Source organism: Dysidea avara, chromosome 3, assembly GCF_963678975.1.
Source record: "Dysidea avara chromosome 3, odDysAvar1.4, whole genome shotgun sequence".
Lineage (NCBI taxonomy): Eukaryota > Metazoa > Porifera > Demospongiae > Dictyoceratida > Dysideidae > Dysidea > Dysidea avara.
In genome coordinates, this window is record NC_089274.1 from 45,527,417 (window position 1) to 45,547,328 (window position 19,912).

Consider the following 19,912-nt stretch of genomic DNA (forward strand, 5'->3'; position numbering starts at 1 on the left):
CGGTCCTCCTCCGATACCGATATTGGTAAAAATTACTATATCGGTGGCTGATATTATAGCCGATCCGATTATCAGTACACCTCTAGTTTTATAACAAGTGTATGAAAATAATTATCTAGGCCCCTGTAGACCCCTTAAAAAAGGGTAAAAATAAAGAAAATTGAAACTTTGGTTACTCATATCTCACAAATGGCTGGAGCAAATTTAATCAAAATTTTCTATGTGGCTTAATCTATGTGGTGGACAGCTACGTATAAAGAAAAAAACTAGTGTGCTTTGCATAATGACTATGGAGCTATGCAGCAGTGAAAATTAGGTTTTCTTTCTTCCTGTCAATATACTCACGGTGTGACATGCCAGTTTTCTTGGCTGCATGACACACTACTGTGTGTCTTGATCTCTTGGACTCCTACTTCATTTTTATTTAACAGATACACTATATCATTAGATCTGATACTGATACTGTGTATAGCAATGTTGTGTAGTATCACTAAAGCAACTAACTTTGATAACTATGTACATGATTTAAAATGGTAAATAAATCTTAACTCTATTTGTGACCCAATTTTGGGAAACCATCCTTTTGGCACATTGGACAATTTCTCTTTTGTAGCTAAAATGAGGCACCGCGTGTTATCTATCTTGTGTCAAAATTTCAGCTTGATATCTTGAAGGGCTCCAGAGATATGGTCAATTTACTGTTAATACATTACAAAGTAACTTTTCATAGTAATTCATTGAATTCTATGAGTGATTAAGCATGACAAATTGTGACAAATTGCTTTGTTTACAAATAATTCCATTCCTACTGTCTAAAAATATTTTTAAGAGACTTCTGATACTTAAATCAAGTGTTCCTGGTCCTTTTCTTCAATTAAATTCCGTCTAAGACTTAGTTTTTACCATTCTAGCACCTGAACAAATCACCCCATTTGTAAGTTAATTGGTGTCCCACGCATGGTAAAATCACTACATGGTCTGATAAAATCATCTATATCTCCTAGCAGAAAGAAGCTTTGGGTGTGAAATTTAACAGGAAGAAGGCTTAATAGTTGCTTTATCCAAATTTGTAAAAAAAATAATTTAAAAATAATTGCTGAAATTTTCAATTGAGTTTTCCTGCAAATTTTGCATGTGCCTAAAGGGATGGTTTTCCAAAATTGGGTCACATTTGGTAATTAATTAAGTACATACCTCTCATACACATAGCCTCACTACCACTCCAGCTCCTATTACTCTGACAGGTCCTAGTGTCACTACCAGTTAGCTCATAACCAGTGTTACATGTGAAACTACAAGTGTCTTCATAGGAAGGAACTCCATCATCTCCCAGTGAACAAGTGATCATTCCATTATTAGGATCAGTAAGTGATGGACAGGAAACTGCAATATGACATTACATCTATTATTTATTATCAAACTGCAATATGAAATGCACAGTTATAGTATTACTGTGCATTTCCATTATGGTATCTTGAGTACAGTAGGGATATATAACACTTCTTATTGTTTTACTGTGATTTAATATCGTGCACTACTCCAGCTTGTTTCAGAACTTTTTATCGATGCACTATGGTCTCTATTCTAGTTGAAAATTCCAAATTTTTCTGTGTACTTGTTTGTTAACCTTTTTTGTAAATAATTACTATGACTGGTAAACCCACGCGTACCACATCTGAAATGGCACCGCGCGACCCAATTATCATCTGAAAAGTGAAGTATCCATTACACTTCGTTGTCAGCTATGTTCAACCCGTTACGCAGCATTTCGAACCAAGAACTGTTCGAATAGCACCTCTGCAATCCACGCATACCGAAAGAAAGAAATGGTACCGTACACCCCAGTTATATCAATTATCGTCTGAAAAGTGAAGTATCCATTATGTTTCGTTGTTGGCTATGTTCAACCTGTTACACAGCAGTACGAATTAAGAACTGTTTGAAAAGCACTTCTGCTATTAAAATAGCCACTATGACAAATACGGATGATTTCTGTTACGCGGAAGGGAAGCCATCATGTGCTATCTTCAAATCAACACTTTTCACTAGCTGTCAGCAAAGATGAATGGGACACAAAGGAGGACACTGGTAAGTCTATGAAGAATGCATTGTATGTACTGTGGTATGCCAAAAGGCACCTGTCGGGCTGAAGCGATGTCGAACAGTGAAAAAAGCAAGCACATAGCCTTAGCCGTTATCGAGTTACGCTTGTCTGAAGGAATCAGTCAGTCAGTCAGTAGAAAATTCCGTTAAATAAATAATATTTTTAAAATTGCGTAGCAATATGTTGAAAGCGTTTCGGTCCGAAAGCTTGTTTGGACTTAGTTTTACCTAACCAATACTGCCTCACCGTCATCAGGGGAAATTGAGGCTGTTTTTTGGGCGATCTTATTTCATGGACCACACCTACTCCTTTGTGGTCCCTACTATACAGTACTATCGTACTGTATGTTAGTTCTGGATTGACTAAATTACAGGACAACTGCATGTACTAAAGCTACGTATATCAAACTATTTGGCAAACTTGAGAGATTATATATGATATTATCTTATAATTATGCTGAAGCAGAATTTGTTTATGCTTTATAACTGTCAAGGGCTTTGCTGTAATATAAATAGTTCTGTAAATGACTTCATATGCGACTGAATTTTGGAAAATCACCCATATGGGTGCATTGCTGATTCATAGAAAAAGATCATTTAAAAGCATTGTAACTCACCAGCCATTGCAGCCTTGCACTTGTTTGCTGCTAGTTGTAAACCGCATCAAAGGAAAGAATGATTCCAGCCAGATATCAATTGAGCAACTTAAGAGTGTATCCATTCACTGGACTGGACTACTGGACTGGATTACTGGACTGGACTACTGAACTCAAGCTTTTTATTGATTGTTTTCTTGCCTTTTATCACCAGACTTAACCACAAAAAGTATTTTAGAAATTGATGTCATTCACCAACATAAAACATGTACTAAAAACTTGTACTTTGATCACAAAAACTGCACTAAAATCTAAGTGCAGTTTGTTAATCGAAAATAATTTGCCTACTGCTAGCAATGTTTCTAGCACTGTGCACTGTTAACACTATTAATGCATCTGTCTGTCTTCTGTATAGCCTTTTTGTAAAATAGCACACAATTTAATTTTACACCATGCAATTATGTTATGACATAGAATTTGCCTATAGCCTTTCAGTGGTCTGCACATTCACTCCAGTTTTGCCGGCTCTTTGGTTTATAATGTTTGTAAATAGCAACAAGTGGGCAGTGTTACATTTTCAAAAGAATTGCTTCTCATTGTACATGCAAGGAAGGTAAGGTTACACGTATTTGCAAAAAAATATGGTAACTGTAACAAGAGTTCGAACCAAAGTTATACCATTAAATAAACCACCAAAACTAGCACCTTTTCAAACACACATATTTAAACAGGCTGAAAGATCAGGCGTCCTACAGATCTTCAGCACTTGTGCTTAAATAAATTAAAATCAAGACACACAGTAGTGTGTCATGCGGCCCAAGAAGCCGGCGCACAACATCTGTGAGTATATAGACAGGAAGAACAAAAATGCAAATTCGCACCTCCGTAGCTCTGTGCTGCCTTGATGAAACAAGACGATTTTTGCTGTGGACATGCCTGCCAATACCAAATTTTAGCGAAATTGCTTCAGGTGTTCCCGAGATATGCGACTTCAAAAATTGGCTTAGTTTCTTCATTTTTCTTCTTCTTATTCTTTCTTCCTCTTTTCGCACACTTACAAAAACTGGTATAAAACGCGAACACTATATCCAATTGCCTTGAAATTTGGTACACAGAAGGGGGGTATAATGGCGCATGTCAGTACCAACTTTACTTGGAATACGATAAACAGGCAAAGAGTTATTAGCAATTATTCACGAAAAATAACACTAATATGTTGTCACGCCTACAAGGTAAACCGCATATGGGAAGAAGCTGAAAATCGGTGGGTGAATAGGTTAACTATTAAACCTCAAACTTTTGTGGTTTGAAAGAAATCGAGCTAAAAACCAAGAAGATACAAGGAAAAAACCAACAGTGTGTAACAATTATGCAATCGAGATTAGCTAATAAAAAACGACTACTTGTCACGCCTACCAGAAAAACTGCTTGAGGTAATGCTTTGAAAATCACTGTACAGATGGAGTAATCATCTTAGAAAGGTTCTTCAGTGGTGTAGAAGAATCAGACAGACTTAAAGCCACGGAGTTATAACACGAAATCCAACTTGGTGTAGCGAGTGCAAGATCGAGATACTCTAATAGAGCAGTCATCCTAATAGAGCAATCACCTTGAAGAGAATTCAAGAGATCAGCTAGAAACAAGTAACCTGTATAGAGATCAGCTACAAACAAATCACCCTGTAGAGAGTTCAGTAACAAACATTTCACTCTGTAGATAGTTTAGCTAGAAGAAGTTACCTTGTAGGGGGTTCAACTATGGAAAGAGATAGTTCAGCTAGAAGAAGTCACCTTGTAGAGAGTTCAGCTGCAAAGAAACCACCATGTAGAGAGTTCAGCTACAAACAAATCGCTATGTAGAGAGATCAGCTAGAAGAAGTTACCTTGTAGAGAGTTCAGCTACAAAGAAACCATCATGTAGAGAGTTCAGCTGCAAACGAATCACCTGTAGAGAGTTCAGCTACAAACAAATCACCCTGTAAAGAGATCAGCTAGAAGAAGTTATCTTGTAGAGAGTTCAGCTACAAGCAATTCACCCTGTACAGAGATCAGTTAGAAGAAGTTACCTTGTAGAGAGTTCAGTTACAAACAAATCACCCTGTAGAAAGATCAGCTAGAAGAAGTTACCTTGTACAGAGTTCAGTTACAAAGAAACTACCATGTAGAGTTCAGCTACAAACTAGTGACAATGTAGAGACATCAGCTAGAAGAAGTTACCTTGTAGAGAGTTCAGCTACAAAGAAACCATCATGTAGAGAGTTCAACTACAAACAAGTGACCCTGTAGAGACATCAGCTAGAAGAAGTCACCTTGTAGAGTGTTCAGTTACAAAGAAACCACCATGTAGATAATTCTGTAATAAATATCTAATCCAAAACAACCAAGCTGTAAAAAGAGTGCGGCCTTCAAAAAGGCTATGGTGAAAAAAGATGTAAAATCCAAGGTGGCGGCCAAGAAAAGGCTGTGATGGTAGGTTAACGGTAAAAATTTTAATGACGACAATTCAGGTGAATTTAGTGCCGCTTGGTCTTGGCACAAAATTCACCTGAAATGTCGTTATTAAAATTTTTACCATTAACTTACCATCACAGTCATTTCTTGGCTTCCGCCTTGGATTTCACATCTTTTTTCACCATAGCCTTTTTGAGGGCTGCACTCTTTTTTTACAGCTTGGCTGTTTTGGATTAGACTTCAATTCTTTTTGTATTTGTATACCCCAAAGCTGGCCATAAGCCGGCCATGGGGCTTTATTAACCTATCTTTTTTCTTTACCACAGGAAGAAGAAAAAGATGAAGAAGATTATAAATACTTTAACTAATTCTGATTTTATCAGTAAATGTACAAATTATATATATATAATACATCTAAATTATTTATTATTCCCTACGGATAGCATGTTTGCAGCTGATCTCTCTACTGGGTGACTTGAAATGTAACTGAACTCTCTACAGGATGATTTGCTTGTAGATGAACTCTCTACAGGTGATTTGTTTCTAGCTGATCTTTCTACAGGGTGACTTGTTTCTAGCCGATCTCTCTACAGGATAACTTGTTTACACAGTAGCTGAACTCTCTACAGGGTGAAATTTTTTGTAGCTGAACTCTCTACATGTTGGTTTCTTTGTAGCTGAATTCTCTTCAGGGTGATTTGTTTGCAGCTGAACTCTCTACAAGGTGACTTCTTCTAGCTGAACTCTCTACAGGGTGATCTTTTTGTAGCTGAACTCTCTACAGGGTGATTTGTTTGCAGCTGAACTCTCTACATGATGGTTTCTTTGTAGCTGAACTCCCTACAAGGCACCCTCCCCTAGCCGATCTCTCCACAGAGCGACTTGTTTGTAGCTGATTTCTCTACAGAGTGATTTGTTTGCAGCTGAACTCTCTACATGATGGTTTCTCTGTAGCTGAACTCTCTACAAGGTAACTTCTTCTAGCTGATCTTTCTACAGGGCGATTTAATTTGTTTGTATCTGAATTTTCTACAGGGTGATTTGTTTGCAGCTGAACTCTCTACATGGTGGTTTCTTTGTAGCTGAACTCTCTACAAGGTGACTTCATCTAGCTGATGTCTCTACAGGGTGATTTGTTTGTAGCTGAACTCTCTACAAGGTGACTTTTTCTAGCTGATCTCTCTACTGGGTGATTTGTTTGCATCTGAACTCTCTACATGGTGGTTTCTTTGTAACTGAACTCTCTACAAGGTGACTTCTTCTAGCTGATCTCTCTACAGGGTGATTTGTTTGTAGCTGAACTCTCTACAGGGTGATTTATTTGCAGCTGAACTCTCTACATGATGGTTCTTTGTAGCTGAACTCCCTACAAGGTGACTTCTTCTAGCTGATCTCTCTACAGGGTGACTTGTTTCTAGGTGAACTCTCTACGGGGTGACTTGCCAGTAGCCGATTTTCCCATCAGATTAACTGTTTGTAGCTGAATTCCCCTACAGAATAACCTGCAATGTAATATAATTCTATAATGGAATAAGTTATAAATGTAGCTGAATACTCTATTAGGGTGACTGTTCTATTAGAGTGTCTCGATCTCGCATTTGCTACATGTAGTTGCCTTCCAAATCATAACTCAGTGGTTTGTAATCTGATTCTTCTGTACTACTGCAAGGACTTTCTATGATGATAATTCAGCTACATACTGATTTTCAGCTCATTGCTCTAAGCGGTTTGGCTGGTAGACGTGAAAACTAATAGTTTTTTTTATTCATAAAAATTGATCGCGTAATTTTGACACAGGTTGGATTTAGTGCCATATCTCCATGGTCTTTTTTCTCGATTCCTTTCAAACCACAAAAAGGCACTCCTATGATGGTTACTCCATCTACATATCAAATTTTCAGCTCATTCCTCCAAGGGGTTTACCCTGTAGGCGTGACAGACCTTTGACCTTATTTTACGCAAATAATCGGTAATAACTCCGGGAATGTTCATTGGATTCCTACCAAAGTTGGTACTGAGATCCGCCTTAATGAGCCCTTTAAGTGTGCCACATTTCAGCCCTATCCGATCACGCATTCGTGTTTTATGGTGGGTTTTGCGAAGTGTGCGAAATGAAGAAGATGGGGTTTCCAATGTAAAGATTCAACTTCTTCAAAATAATTTGCTAACTCCTGTTACATGTTGGACTAACTCTCACTTGAATACAGCTGCAGTGGCAATAAATCCCATTGCGTTCTTGGGGTAGAAATTGATCAAAATATCTGCAAAATCCGACATTACGAGCTGTAACTCTCAGAAACCTTAATCCTTTATCGCAATACTGGAGTTCAACATTCCTCTGTGAGTAAACCTTCACCTAAAAGTATTGGTAGTTTGATTGGTGAGGTGGGTTTCCTGTCGCTGCATCATCTGAGCATGATTTTGGGCTCCAAAAACGGTTTTTCATCTACAGATACCAAACGATTGATACCCCAAACTTCCTCACACCACAGTAGTAATCATCCATCAACAAAGAAGTCACATACGAAATTTGGTTAAGTTGTGACATCTCTAACCATCTGGGTGAGCATGATATAGGGCAAAATTTGCCGGTAATCACACCTTGATTACATAGCTTGTCCACTCAACTGTTTAAAAACCAGTGTTGGGCAAGTTACTTTTTAAAAGTAACTAGTTACATGTTACATATTACTTGTAACTGAACTATTTAGTTACAGTTACATATTACCCATATAATAAAATAATATTACATATTATATTACTTTGTGTCCACAGCCTTAAGCTGTCACGTGTGAAACTACCACTTTATCACGTGACATGATTGCGTTGTTGGACAATGTGCAAATCTTGGTTGTAAGTAAGGAGCTGGTAAATAAGCTTCATTCAGTAGGCTCCATTACATCGTTGTGGCTTGGCGTTACTCAGTGGATTACTAACGAGATTAGTAACTTACTACTTAGATTATTACTTGTGGTAATAATATTACATAATATTAGATTCGTTACAGTAACTATATTACTTAGGTAATACGTTACATTTGTAAGTAAAGTAACTTCAGTTATATTACCTGTTTTTATAGCGTATTTCGTTATATTACTTAGATACCACAAAAGTAATAATATTATGTAATGCGTTACATAAGTAACACGTTACTCCCAACACTGTTAAAAACTGATATCTCAGTGTAAAACAACTGTATGATCCATAAAGTATAACTAATTGCAAAGTTATTGTCGCTGCAATTCAGCTACAAACGCACTTAGCCTAATTCAATCAGGCTCATGTGACTAGGCTTGGGTGTGGTCAGTAATGATACACTGCCTACATAATATTTGTTTATTATTACTGGGCAGGAAATATTTGTATTGAGGGATAAAATCACAGTTATCGTAGCACTGCATAAGACATCAAGTGTTTAGATGGCAGAAATCACGCAAGCTTAATTGTAATTTCCTTAGCACCATTAAATTTTATTTTATGATTCCTGACGACGATAACCTCACTTTTAGCCATAGTTTAGGGATCATACAGTTGTTTTACATCAAGATTTCTACTTTTAAGCAGTTGATTGGGCAAGTTATGTAGTCAAGTTGTGATTTCTGGCTAATTTTGCCTTATATCATGCTCACCCAGCTATTAGAGATGTCACAACTTAACCATACTTCGTATGTGACTTTTTGTCGATGGATGATTACTACTGTGGTGTGAGGAAGTTTGGGGTATCAATCGTTTGGTGTCCGACCCGTTATTTGAGCCCAAAATCGTGCTCAAATGATGCAGCGACAGGAAACCTACCCCACCAATCAAACTACCAATGCCTTTAGGTGAAGGTTTACTCACAGAGGAAGGTTGAACTCCAGTATTGTGATAAAGGATCAAGGCTTCTGAGAGTTACAGCTCGTAATGTTGGATTTGCAGATATTTTGATCAATTTCTACCCCAAGAAGGCAATGGAATTTATTGCCACTACAGCTGTATTCAAGTGAGAGTTAGTCCAACATGTAACAGCAGTTAGCAAATTATTTTAAAGAAGTCGAATTTTTACACTAGAAACCCTAAAGATGAAGAAAAAATGAAGAAATCAAAACGAAATTTTGTTTGCTCGTATCTCTGAAATGGCTGAAGCGATTTTCTTCAAATTTGGTATGTAGAATCCCTTAACTGGCCGGCACTTCTGTAGCAAATTTGGTTCCAATCGGATTAGGGATCACAGAGCTACACAGGTGTGAAAATTGCGTTTTCTTTCTTCCTGTTATTATACTCACAGTGTGGTGTGCTGGCTTCTTGGGCCGCATGACACACTACCGTGTGTCTTGATACGTATTATATATAATCTGTACATTTACTGATAAAATTAGAAATATTTAAAGTATTTAACATCTGCTTCATCTTTTCTTCTTCCTGTGGTAAAAGAGTTAAAAAGTCCCAAAGCCGGCCATAGGCCAGCTTTGGGTAGAGATTTCCAATGTACTGATTTTTCACATATATATTTGCTAATCAAATTACACCCCTTCAACAAATGTTTCATGAGCTGCTGTTCTAGTATCTAGTAGCCAATGCTTCGTACTTCGTAATGCGCTTTACCGAATTAAATTTCATCCAGTATTTATTGAAATACATGAAATCAAAGTTTGAGATATAAAATTCCCCAATGGGAACCCATACAAAAATTCTGTACGATGTAATGTATGGGAAAACACGGGATTTTACAGCACCACTTATAGTCAAATGTTATTGAGTTTTCTGCGAGTTTCTGTGACCTGTAAGGCTGAAAGAAGTGATTCTAGGCAAAGTAGATACGCTGATTCTGAATTTGGCATCAGCTTTTTGATGAAAAGATTTTTGTGGTGGTCAACGACAAAAATTTGTCTTGTAAAAGGGTATAGCACCATCTAAGACACTTCAGAATTCTGCATTACGACCATCCTGGCATTCAAGACATCAATCCACGTCAATACAAGTATAGTTTGAAAGTGAGCAGTTTGTTGTGTTGTGAGGAATTGCTTTATAACATGCAAGGTGATGCATAACTTTTGAAAAAGCAGTGTTTGGCAATTGATACCAACCTTGTAAGGCTTCACAACTACCTGTTGTGATGTTCTGATCTGCCCACTACTATTATTGTCTTTTTTATTGCAGCTGCATGAGTGTAATTCTAGTCAGAGACATTTTATTGTTTCTCTATATTATGCAATGATGCCATCATGTTATATAATAATGACTATCTTCTGTACTTTTAGAGAGGCAAATAGAGTGAAGTAGTATCAAAAAATTGCTGTCTTACAATAATATTGAAAAATACTGGTAATATATGTTGGAATCTGATTGTCATATTTTGCAAAGTAATTGTTAATTGTGCCCTGTAATGTCAAAGGTCACTCTGTAATACAATATCACTAATTAATCATCTGTAAATATGTTTGGGTTGCCTGTATATAATTTTAATTTTACAGAACTCGCACTATTCTTAGCAAATTACTGACTCAAACATTAACTATTACAAGTGGTCATTCTACAAAGGAGTGGTCACTTTAGAAAGGTGTTACCTAGCTCATGCATTTTACTACATTAAATGGTGATGTGGTGAAAATTTCATGTCATTAGGAGATTCATACTCAGATTTATGGTACTTTGGATATTGTGCTTGGTGCCATGTTAATGTACAGAAAAGCCCTAAAAATGTCGTACACAAAAATCACCACTCTGGTGACTTCTTTTGCTTATATCTTTTCGTAGGAGCCACTGATTGAGGTGCGGTTTGTACTAAAATGATTCTAATAGATAGCATAATATTTGCTATACCAAGGAATTTAAGGAATGTAAAATTTTTAATTTGGTTGGAAATCTCTACTTTGGGGTATAAAAATACAAAAAGAAGTGAAATCTAATCCGCTTGGCACCAAAATTCACCTGAATTGTCATTATTAAAATTTTTACCATTAACCTACCATCACAGCCATTTCTTGGCCGCCACCTTGGGTTTCACAACATCTTTTTTCACCATAGCCTTTTTGAGGGCTGCACTCTTTTTTTACAGCTTGGTTGTTTTGGATTAGATAATAGACTACAGTTGGCTGTATGTATGTGCCTCTAATATACAAGACAAGATATGGAGAGGGCAAGGGCCCTCTCCACATGTGGTATACTACTCTATGTAATCACTTTTAGTGGTTGAAAAAGGTGCTTGTGGCCAAAAAATGTGTTTGAGCAAATTCAATGTGAGTGGATACACCCGCGACTTAATGTGTGCTGTGACTATAATGCTGGAAAGTGATGCAACCATTCCATTCATTATCACCCATTATATGTGACCAGATTTTACAAAACTGATCCAAATCGCACATCAGGCAAAATCAAACTAACACCACCAGTGGATAGCTACACTATCGTACTACTAGTTTTGACCCTCAGTACTACTCAAACTACTCGAGGCTGGTTTTAACAGACGTATTTTCTGGGTGGTATGGAGTGCTCAAATGGCGGTTTCAGGCCTTGTGAAGGACCTGGCTTGGCAAGAATCAGTGGTTTACTGGTGGACAGCCTTATAATGCTGGCAAAATGTTTTCTCTGTTGATTTTGCTACATATCAGCCACTAAGGAGCCAGCACAACCCTGTAATCTCATGTCTGGGCTCCAATCATGGTCTGCCTCCATTTTGAGGTCTATCTCTTGCCCTCCCCACCACCCCCACCCCCACCCTCCACCCCTTTGTGAGCACTCGTGATACTACTTCGCTCATCCAACTGCTCAGATTTTCTATCTTATTTGACAGGAATCTCTACAAGCAGCTACAAGTACTGGAAGTGGCCTGAAAGGTAACAGATTGATGCATCTTTTGTGTAAATTTCATACGCGTGCTTGCTATCCTTGGAGAGTTATGCTGGCTTCAATTCTTTAAAACCGTTTATCTCGAAACTTCAAATGTGTGATTTGGATCGTTTTTCCAAAATCCAGTCACATATACAGATAAAGAACAACAAGAGAAGCACTTCTGCAATCAATCCAGTCAATACAGAAATTGTAACAAAACGTGTGCCCCGATTACTGTTTCCTGAGAAATGAAGTTGCCATTTCACTTTTTTCCAGGTATGTTCTACTCGTTTATATAGCATTACAAACAAAGAACAGTATGAGAAGTGCCTCTACAGTTAATCCGGTTATTATGGAAATTATGGATGATTCTTGTGACAGCCAGCTGACTTGAAGCCATCACATGTTTTCTGTTAATCAATACCTATGGGGTAGTGGAGAAAGGAGTGGAACACAAAGGAGGACAAGGTAAAATGCATGTACTGTATAGTGACTGCAGTTAGCAAAAGGCACATATCAGCTTACAGTGATGTTCAACAGTGAAGAAATCAAGCAGGTATCGAGGCATCGAGGCATCAACTGTCAGTCAACATAAAATTCTGTTAATTAGAAATTTTTTATTTTATAGAAACTTGTTGGGAGGGTGTAGGGTCACACCGAAGACATTCATGGGCTTGGTTATGCCTATCCAATACTGCCAAGGTGTTTTTGTGGGTGATATTTAAAAGCTTAAACCTCCATCATCCCTACTATACAGTATGATATAAAGTCAACCAAAACAACAAAGTTCACCTCTACTTATTTTCAATTGTCAAATAGTTAAAATTTGATGCACATTTTTTTTGTATGTTAAAATAACTAGTATAATATTATGCTACTGCACTTTGTACATATGGTAATAAGATTATGCGTAATATTGCGTGCATGTATATGATTAAGCAATGTTGTATGGTATCACTGAAGCAACTAACTTGATATAAAATGGTAAATAAATATTGACTCTATTTGGTAATTAATTAAGTACATACCTCTCATACACATAGCCTCACTACCACTCCAGCTCCTGTTACTCTGACAGGTCCTAGTGTCACTACCAGTTAGCTCATAACCAGTGTTACATGTGAAACTACAAGTGTCTTCATAGGAAGGAACTCCATCATCTCCCAGTGAACAAGTGATCGTTCCATTATCAGGATCAGTAAGTGTTGGACAGGGAACTACAATAGTCAGAATAACACCACATGTGTATGTATGTAAAGTGATATAATACTAAACAGTCTAGTTAAACAGCTGAGGTGTGTTGAACTTACAATATGTATATGTTAAAGCATTGCTGCAAGTGCTATATGAAAAATAAAGTACGAGGCGTGTGGCCGATATGCTAATAAAGCACGAGGTGAAGCTGAGTGCTTTATTAATATCAATTAAGGCCAAGCGCCAAGTGCTTTATTTTTCATATAGCATGAGCAAGGCTATGCTTTAAATGATTTGTGGAACTTTCTAGTTGTGTAGCTTCACCATACACTAGGACTCATAATTAACACACGTTGCACGAACTATTAGCAGCCTAAATGCACACAAACTAGTTTAGCAAAGTAAATTAACTCATGCATAGTTCACCATAGTTTGGCATGATAGACGTTCATCACGTATTTTGGCAGGTTTGTGTCGTAACCCACAATCGATTCTATTGTGACACATGGTGAAGTATTTCTGTGATATCTCCAGGACATGTCCATTTACATTAACAAACGTAACAGCAACATTACTTTCTCCCACCCATCATCGAATCATTTAGGTATGTCTATAAAAGCAATCCAGTGGTAGAACTAGTATTGGCTGGGGCGACTGATCACTCAGCGCAGCGAGGCTATCAGCCTTCACCAGCTTGGGTGATCAGTCATACTGGCATGAGTGCCGCAGGCTATTAGCCTGCACTAAGGCACGTGGGCAACTGTGCTTTATTTCCCACAAAGAGTACTTTATTGCCAGTGCAATAAAGCACTTTGTGGGAAATAAAGCACTGTTTGGCCTAAAGTGTACTTTATGAAATTTGAAGTACACCTTTTCCTTTGATATCGCCCACACAAAGTTCTATAAATATAGTACAGAATGCATACAGTACTGTGTAGGAGGGATCCCAAAAATAAAGGGCACCTACAAAACACTAAAAGCATCATAAAATATTTTACATAATGTAACCCACTTTTGCAGAAAAGGAAAAACAAGAAAACTCTTTCAGAAGCATCACTATTGAATTTATAAATAACCACCAAAACTGGAGTTTTGGTCTACTTGCCTGCCACAGTTAAAAGCAAGAGACTAAACAAACCATCGCTTTATGGCATGTACCTTTTGGGGTTCCCATCAAGTCTATCCTCCACATATTGTCTTTGCCTTTCATCTCCAATCTTACTAGTCATCTCCTTCATGAAAGGAAACCACTTTAAGGCACTAGTTTTCTGTATCAACACTTTCCTTACAAGTGCATACACAAAACTATTAATTTGAAGCATCTACGTATGCTACTGTAAAAGAGAATAGATAGCTGTATTTATAACAATTAGTTTGAACAAAGCATTATGATCACATCTATCTAGCTGCACTAATAACATCGGTAAAACAGAACAAGGCAAACACGGTCCTAGTTAATTATAACAATTAGTTTTGCTTCAGAAAATAAGGCATGGCAACCACGCTCTTTATTGATTGATTATGTACCAAAGGATCACTTGAGATTAGTAGTGAGACCAATATAATTAAACAGTCACCGGGCATGAACATTACTACAAAGAATGATAGCGGGAGTGGATTAAATCAAATTTGCTGTGTCTCCTACCCTACCTGGTGAACAGCTACATCTATTGGAAAACTAATGTGTTTTGCATAAGGGACCATGGAGCTACTATATGTAGGTGTGATAATTGTGTTTTCTTCAATATACACATATGCATGGTGTGAAGTGCTAGCCGCATGATACACCATACTGTGTGTTTTGATCTCTTAGATTATTACTTCACCTTTAATTTTTAGATACACTAGATCATTATACCTGATACTGTGTATAGCAATGCTGTGTGGTATCACTAAAGCAACTAACTTTGATAACTACATGATTTGAAATGGTAAATAAATCTTGACTCTATTTGGTAATTAATTAAGTACATACCTCTCATACACATAACACCACTGCCACTCCAGCTCCCATCACTCTGACAGGTCCTAGTGTCACTACCAGTTAGCTCATAACCAGTGTTACATGTGAAACTACAAGTGTCTTCATAGGAAGGAACTCTATCATCTCCCAGTGAACAAGTGATCATTCCATTATTAGGATCAGTAAGTGATGGACAGGGAACTGTAATATGATTAGTGTACATTACATCTAACTAATACCAAGAGTTCATAATATATACTGAGGAGAGTATCCTACTCTCATATACCCCTGTAGAAGGGAAGTTATAATGCAACATTTCTGAATTCGCCCGTTTTCTTTGTATAATTAATGATGTCATTTGTTGAACATGGTATTGATTGAACGCGTGCCTAACAACATTGCTAGCAACCAAATTAACTCCAGCTCTAAGCGTTTCTCACTGAACTACAATCGTTCTTTCATGGGTTAAAACCGCTTTGTAGACGTTTCTTGCTAGGCCATTCGCGAATACGGCTATCCTGAGCATCGCAAGTGTGAAAAGGTGCTAACGATTCTCGCACTTTTATGGCTGCTTGTACGTCACAAACCACATCATCTTGTTGTTACGTCATAACTTCACGATACGCCCTTCTACAGGAGTAGGATACTCTCCTCAATATATATATTATGAACTCTTGCTAATACGTAAACTATCATGAACATTTTATCAATGATACTAACTTCATAATTACGTAAGACAAAAAATTGTGTGACTTCTGTTACATATGTGTTGTGCAACACTGAATTACACAATAAACTTGGATATCCATTTGATACCTACATGTGTAGAAGTGTGGATCTTCATGGACTAAGACATTTGACCATAACAAAAATATTGCACTATGCAAGCACAACTATATCAAATTATTTGACAAAAATGAATGATTATGATGTCTTTCCAGACAATAGTTTCACACCTACGTACTAGGAAAACCGCTTAGGAGAGTGAACTTAAATTTGTTACATAGATGGATTAATCATCATAGAAAGTCTTTTTAGTAGTATAGAAGGATTGGATTAAAGACAATGTGAAAATCAACTACAAGTAGCAAGCGCAAGGTTGAGACACTCTTATAGAACACTTATCCTACTAGAGCATTCAGCCCCGTCATTATAGTTATTGGTCATAAATTAACTTAAACACATGCAATTATGTGGTGGTTAAAAATGTATGCATAGGGTAATTACCTCACCTCTTTCACACACACCATCACTACCACTTCAGCTCCGATCACTCTGACAGGTCCTAGTGTCACTACCAGTTAGCTCATAACCAGTGTTACATGTGAAACTACAAGTGTCTTCATAGGAAGGAACTCCATCACCTCCCAGTGAACAAGTGATCATTCCATTATTAGGATCAGTAAGCAATGGACAGGGAATTGAAACATAAGTCAAATAATCTACCAGCCTAACCATGTTGCTATTATGGAGTAGGTGATTATAGAAAGTAGGCAAGAGGTGTGGCCTTACATATGCATATAATTATGAGTGAAAAGCGCTTGGTTATAGCAGGTGTGCTGTAGTGTTTTCTTGTGCATTGTTGTAAGGTCTCTGAGTACTGTGGACTTGTTTTTGCGTACAAAACAACTTATTGTTGCTAATGAGTGATCTAAGTATTATTCAGAGCTGTCTGAAGTGCTGCACAAGAGGTATGATGAGAAGGTACACTGTAGATTTACCAGGTGGTATAGATCCATACTTTCATATAGAGGCAAAAACCCACTGTAAGTAGTGCTGTTGAATGGATGGATTTGGCACATGTTATACCTTCATCCTCACATCAGGCTACACATTTGAGCAGCTAATGGCCTACAAGAGTCTAGATGGATATAACTTCTTCATAAATGGATGGGTCAAATGTTGTTGCAACATATTTGAACACACAACCAAGAAGTTTTCTTTTGTTTACTGCAGCTGTGAAGCACTTTCAGAAGCATTGTTACAGGTCTGTGTAGCCATTAAGAAGTAATGTGTGCACTTTGTATGTGTATGAGTGAAGTAGGGGGAAGTGTGTTCACATGTAGCAGCAGTCCTTTTTGAAGGGTAATACTTTAATCAAGAGGCAGTTCAGTGCTATACAGTACCATGTTTTGGTTTTAAATTTGTTTAGCTTAGTAAGGTTACTGATATCAACTTCAAACACTTTACCAAAAAAGGAAAGTAACTTAAAGAACCAGCCTAAGAGAAAGGCATTCACATTTGTACTACCTTCAAACACTGACCTATTAGCGCTTCATTCTCAGTTATCTATCACTAGTGGAAAGCCTGCCTAATTTTTCTAAAGTCACTGGTAAAACTTTTTGATCCCAATGCTGTTGCACTGGCATACCCTGTGCTACTATAATAGTTTGATGAAGTCTATCGTGATCTGTCTTATTATGATTGATTGCACTATCTCAATTTACCATCTTTACAGTTCCGAAGGCTTAGAGGAGATCTACTACTACTTTTGTATCAAATTATCAACAATTTCTATAACATAAATACAGAGAACTTATTGTCATTCTCCACAATCACAACAACAAGAGGACACAACATGAAATTATTCAAGCCACATATAAATTGCTTATCAAGATCATCCTTCTTTTCAATTAGAGTGATTAATGATTGAAATTCTTTACCCCAATAAGTGATTGACTCCAACTCCCCTAATCAATTTAAGAATCTGCTGGACAGACACTATAGTAATATAATGTATGATTTTTAATGGGTATAGCTACTTTTTTGTGTGTATGATTTGGATGTACAGGCTACGCCTCTATCCAAAATTTACAATTACAATTACAATTATAACAATCTATATATACTAGTGAATTTAAAAAATTGTTAATTTAGAAATGGAAGTAGGGATCAAGCGAAAAAAACTACTGAAACAAGTGATTTGAATGATGGCAGCTATTACAACATAGCTTTGTGGGGAAATCCTTACATTGGCATCTCACCACCTCACCATATATGTTCAATGCCAAAGTAGGAATTTCCCCACAAAGCTATGTTGTAATAGTTGCCATCATTCAAATCACTTGTTTCAGTAGTTTTTTTCGCTTGATCCCTACTTCCATTTCTAAATTAACAATTTTTTAAATTCACTAGTTTGTTAACTTTTTTTGGTATAGGTATATAGCTATTATTGATCTTTGGCACTGACTGCTCTATTAGAGTATCTCAATCTTGCTGCTTGTTTTATGCAAGCTGCTCAATTACTAAAAAATGAAAGGCATGCAGGGTTTCTATCTCCTGTTTTCTACAATTAGTTACAGCTGGACCATTAATAATGGGCGTGGTCCACTGATCGTTAAGTACGAGCGCGCGCTCTGATTGATAAGGGCGTGGCAGTGTGTTATTATTGCGCTTACTTCGCTAGGCTGTTTGATCGCTTTGCAAGTGTTGCTATACAGGCATCTACTTGCCCTTACAGTACGGAATCCGTTATTAGTTTTGTGGCGTCCAAATACGGCTGCTCTAAGGAAAGTGTCGATACGAATTATTAACGCCTCCGTGACTGGAAAAGAAGAAGACGATCCGTAATTGAAGATAAAAGGAAAGGCAAAGCGCAGAAGGCAGACACTCGTCGGAACCCGAAAAGGCACATCCCAGCAGCGAGTTAAATATTGTGGCAAAGAATGGTGATCCTTCGCTGCTTCATTTGGCCTGTAGCCTTGCGAATGTGGTCAGGCTGGCTGGCTGGCAGGCAGGCAGGCTGACGAAAATTTCTGTTTTAGCGATTTTTTAGAAATAAAATTCCAGCACTTTTCTAGTCGTTTCCTGATATATAACGCTAGAAATAAAGTTAGAAACTTGAAGACTCTTTAGTAAAAGGTTTATTTGCTGCGTGAGATATTTCTAGGATGATTTTTGAGGGATTGAAATTTGAGGCGCGCCCCAAATCCACCCGGATCCCTACTTAAACAGTACTATCGTACTGTTTGATAAGCTGAAAAGCTGTCTGTCCGTCCACAATTCCGATGGCATCCAATGATCTTCTCGCCAGCTGATGCACGTATCAAAGCATTTTTTGTGCCAAACTAAGCGCTCATCATCTAAGAATTACCTCGCTTTTAAATGAAGCTTCTAACCGCCGTCGTCTGCCTTTTACAGCGCGATTAGTGCAAGGGTGTAGACAAAAATTCGCTTGAATTCTTTCTGTAAACCGCATGCAAACCGCAAGTAAACACCTATTCCATTCAACTTAAGCATGCCTTTGTAAACAACTTTTAAAGACTCTGTAACCACAAGTGACATTTAGTCCATGTGGTAGAGTGTTAGGCTGAAAGCTGGTAGGATGGGAGTTTGAATCCCAGTTGTATCACCTTTTTTTTTTCTTTTTCAAACCTTTTGGTTACAACTTTTCTTCAACAACCTTTTTTGCTACAACTTTTGTTTTCATTTTGGCAGCCTTTTTGGTAACAGGTTTTTCTCACTCTACAGTGAAGGCTGTGTATTAGACTGAGCAAAAGTGTCCTGATTATCAAGGTTTCCTGAATTTTCAGTTCAGTTACATGCTAAGGGATACTTTAGGAGCATTACCAAGTGTCCAGATTATGTAGGTGTCCTTATTTTCAAGTGTCCTGATTAACAGGTTCCACTTTATTGGTTGATAATAGTTTGTGGTAGCTAATTTTACTGCACAATGGTGATGACAATAGGTGATAATAGTCAGTAGTAGCTTACTCATACATTACTGTAAATGTAGGGATCATGGAGGTTAGAGGTGATGACAATAGGTTGTAGTGTAGTAAAGGGAACAGGAGTAG

The 19,912-nt window shown here is 37.4% G+C and overlaps 1 protein-coding gene across 4 annotated transcripts in view; it reads right to left on the minus strand.

Moving 5' to 3' along the window:
- LOC136251264 (sushi, von Willebrand factor type A, EGF and pentraxin domain-containing protein 1-like) overlaps window positions 1-19,912 on the minus strand; it is a 65,672-nt gene that overhangs the window by 25,368 nt on the left and 20,392 nt on the right. For 3 of the 4 annotated variants that reach the window (XM_066043689.1, XM_066043691.1, XM_066043690.1), the window contains 3 exons: window positions 15,129-15,317; window positions 12,988-13,176; window positions 1,195-1,383 (listed from right to left, as the gene is read on the minus strand). In XM_066043689.1, the coding sequence (XP_065899761.1) occupies window positions 1,195-1,383; window positions 12,988-13,176; window positions 15,129-15,317 (567 nt within the window). Of the gene's footprint in view, window positions 1-1,194; window positions 1,384-12,987; window positions 13,177-15,128; window positions 15,318-16,348; window positions 16,802-19,912 lie in introns of those variants that run through there. The other variant, XM_066043692.1, reaches the window with a different exon arrangement.